The 3,186-nt window shown below is 39.6% G+C and overlaps 1 protein-coding gene across 1 annotated transcript; it reads left to right on the top strand.

Moving 5' to 3' along the window:
- Positions 1-786: 786 nt before the first annotated feature.
- Positions 787-2,931, top strand: LOC132145044 (eukaryotic translation initiation factor 1b-like). Its single transcript, XM_059555756.1, has 4 exons — positions 787-958; positions 1,792-1,955; positions 2,051-2,152; positions 2,243-2,931. The coding sequence occupies exons 1-4, from the start codon at positions 928-930 to the stop codon at positions 2,285-2,287; spliced, it is 342 nt and encodes a 113-aa protein (XP_059411739.1). The 5' UTR covers positions 787-927; the 3' UTR covers positions 2,288-2,931.
- Positions 2,932-3,186: the final 255 nt, after the last annotated feature.

Here is a 3,186-nt window from a genome sequence, read left to right as displayed (position 1 = left end):
ATGTGACTATCGTGGATTCGTACATCGCGATATCGATGCTTAAACGACACATCGTGCAGCCCTAGTCCAGTCTACAGTGCATCACAAACATCTGCCGGCCTGAACAGACGTGCTTTGGGAAGTTTATAAAGGATGTCTGATTATGAAGCAGTGTTTTTTTTTTATGTTTCTTATTTTGTATATACAGTCACAGTCAAAAAAAAAGTTTGCTTCCCCTCTCACACATCTGCCACTCATCACCTGTGTCTTACCTTAATGCCTCTCCTGTGACAATGCCCCTTACTTCTATCACACTTCTGTCTCCTATTAAGTGAGATCACATTGTATGGTCACTTATTCCTTTATGAACTGTTTCAAATGCAAGACATTGATTGCATGAGATTACGTTTGTAAATGGCAGCCTGTGCCCTTTTGTAGTGTGTACATATACTATTTATCATCAAACTGTGATAACTGTGACTAAATTTCAGTATATGTCTGCCATACGTTGCCACCCCTCAAAAATTCCTGCCCCCTTCTCGCCACCCCATCAATATTTTTCTAGATCCGCCCCTGCATGTTAGGCTACCACAAACACAGTTTTATGTTATGCGATTACTGTAAACAATTCAGCCGAGTATTTTCCCCCCACCAGAAAATCATAATTTAATGTGAATGTGATAATATTTCCTAACAAAGGCCGAGATATTTCCTGTATGACAGCAGAAGTCTTGCGTTTGGCTGACGTCATGCTCTCATTTGGAGGCGGGGCTTAATAGCGCTGTTTTCAAGTGCTCAAAACCCAGAGTCGCCATTTTCTAAGCTCACTAAAGCCGAGCGAAGCTCCGTGTGAGAAGAAACCCCCTTCAATAACCAGTCCAGATTCCAAGAAAAACCAAAACCGAGAGACTACCCGTTGTCGTCCGAAAGGAAAGGGAATCTTATCGTATGTCCGCTATCCAGAACCTCCAAACTTTTGGTAAGACTCGAGATCTCTGAAAACGTAGTGTTTTATTGTGTGGGGGGAAGGGCGACAGAAAACCATCAGTATTTTTTATTGAATAAATGTTATGATGACACGATTTATTTTACCATATAACAGTTTGCCGATTATTCAAAAATAGTGTCGCATTTGAATGAACGTGTTAATCGTCGAAAATCTCTGTCAGATACGGCAACTAACGTTAGGCCTCAGTTTTTATTCTTGTTTAGCTCGCTCATAATATCGAAAATACAGCTGATTAAAAAAAACCACATACGTCTTTAAATCCAGTTTTTAAGTACTTTATTAGATGTTTAGCGTCGAGTTTATCTCGAATTAAATCGCGGTTGTTATCTAACTCGACGACCGACTAACCATTTTGATCGCCAGATTGTTTTTCTGGACCAGAGACAAAATGGATGACGGCTTATTTTTAGACTTCGCACGATCTCCTAGAAACATCTCGAACCTTCTGCATTTGGATTGATGTCAAGATTAACGACAACTAACACGTTAAACACAAACCGTTGTTGTATATGGAAATAGATCAAGCCTTTTTGATATCTTGAACAGCCAGATCAGACGTGAACTCAACCCTGTTGTTAACGGAGAGGCGTCGCTTTGTTCCAACTTGTTCTTGTGAGGGCCATACAGAAACAGATTTAACATGCAGAAATATTTGAGGTGATAGAATTATTTAGGTTAGTTGTCTTTAATTCATAAAGAACATTAGGTGAGCTAGTTAAAATATGATCTTTGACCTCTTTCAAGCAAAGCAGAAAATCTGATGCAACAAACATTGCTAATGCTTTTTGTTCATTTTTCCAAAGACCCCTTTGCTGATGCAACTAAGGGTGATGATCGGCTCCCAGGTGGGACTGAGGACTACATCCACATAAGAATTCAACAGAGGAACGGGCGGAAGACTCTGACCACGGTTCAGGGCATAGCTGACGACTATGATAAAAAGAAGCTAGTCAAGGCCTTCAAGAAGGTTTTCTTTCAAGACGTTCTAAAAGAATGCAGATTTGATTGGTTTACAGTTATATGTGTGGAGCGGTTTTAACATTCCCTTATTTGAATCTTCAGAAATTTGCCTGCAATGGGACTGTGATTGAGCACCCTGAGTATGGTGAAGTGATTCAGCTGCAAGGTGATCAGCGCAAGAACATTTGCCAGTTTCTCACTGATGTACGTATGAACTCGATTAGTTTTTGACACCTAATCTTTTGGCCTTGTAAAGGGAGTTGATTTAATTGACCCGTTTCCTTCATTTCACAGATTGAACTGGCCAAAGAAGAGCAGCTCAAAGTCCACGGGTTCTAGAAGCTGATGTGAACTGACCCCACCCCTAACTCTTAACTCTTAACCCAACCTACCCTGTTGTTGTGCTGCTGTTCCCCCCAGCAGCCCCCCTCAAGGAAAAAAATCTGAAAATGATTACCTCTGATTTGAGACTTTTTAGTATGGCACCCTTATTAAAACGACCAGTCTTGTTCACGCATGGACAGACGACAAAGCAAATTATGCGGGATAAATGATTTTTGTTCCTTGTCCCCTCCTTTAGTCCTTTATTTTTTAGTTCATCTTGTGCTGCTCTCGAGCACAAATTCCATGTAACTTTTTCTCTTTGTTTTGTACAAGCTGTTTCAATAAAAATGCCATGTTTTGCACAATCCTAAAGTTGACGGGTGGGGTGGGGACGGGGCAGTTTATGATTTGATTTCTTGGTTCATATTTAAATACCACCATAAAGAATCTGCATTTTTATTTCTGATGAGGGCCGGCCAGCTTCAGGGTTACATTGGTGTGCTGTTTGTGCACGAAGCACGGCAGCCCCATCTTTTCTCATTATGCATCTCTAACTGCCTTTTTACCCTTCTTTTTCACAATATGCATAATTTAAATTTTCTAATCTTGTAATGCCATATTTTTTTTTTCCTGGAATAAACGATATCCCATACTTTCGATGTTCTTGTTTCTTAAATAATGGAAAATATCTATCGCAGTGCTTGCTTTGGTTTTAATGGCAGTCAATCACCAGAAATGTGCATTTTAATTGATGTGGTTGTGCTTAAGAAAACGTTCTGTTTTTGCTTGTGGATAAGCAGGTTTGGCCAAGTCATTTTATCAATGCTTTACACTGACTTAAATATTTTATTTAATTTCAATTTAAATGCGATGCTTACCTAGAAAACTTGTTGCTAAGTTGTGTACATTTTCAT

The sequence above is a fragment of the Carassius carassius genome, chromosome 8 (genome assembly GCF_963082965.1).
Source record: "Carassius carassius chromosome 8, fCarCar2.1, whole genome shotgun sequence".
Taxonomy (NCBI): domain Eukaryota; kingdom Metazoa; phylum Chordata; class Actinopteri; order Cypriniformes; family Cyprinidae; genus Carassius; species Carassius carassius.
The sequence above is the reverse complement of the archived record's forward strand: the minus strand, read 5'-3'. Positions and strand labels throughout refer to the sequence as shown.

Bases quoted from the DNA above. Each gene is read 5' to 3' on its own strand.
- LOC132145044 (XM_059555756.1), top strand. From the start codon at position 928: ATGTCCGCTATCCAGAACCTCCAAACTTTTG. The intron at 959-1,791 runs GTAAGACTCGAG...ATTTTTCCAAAG, and splicing joins CCAGAACCTCCAAACTTTTG to ACCCCTTTGCTGATGCAACT. The intron at 1,956-2,050 runs GTTTTCTTTCAA...TTGAATCTTCAG, and splicing joins TAGTCAAGGCCTTCAAGAAG to AAATTTGCCTGCAATGGGAC.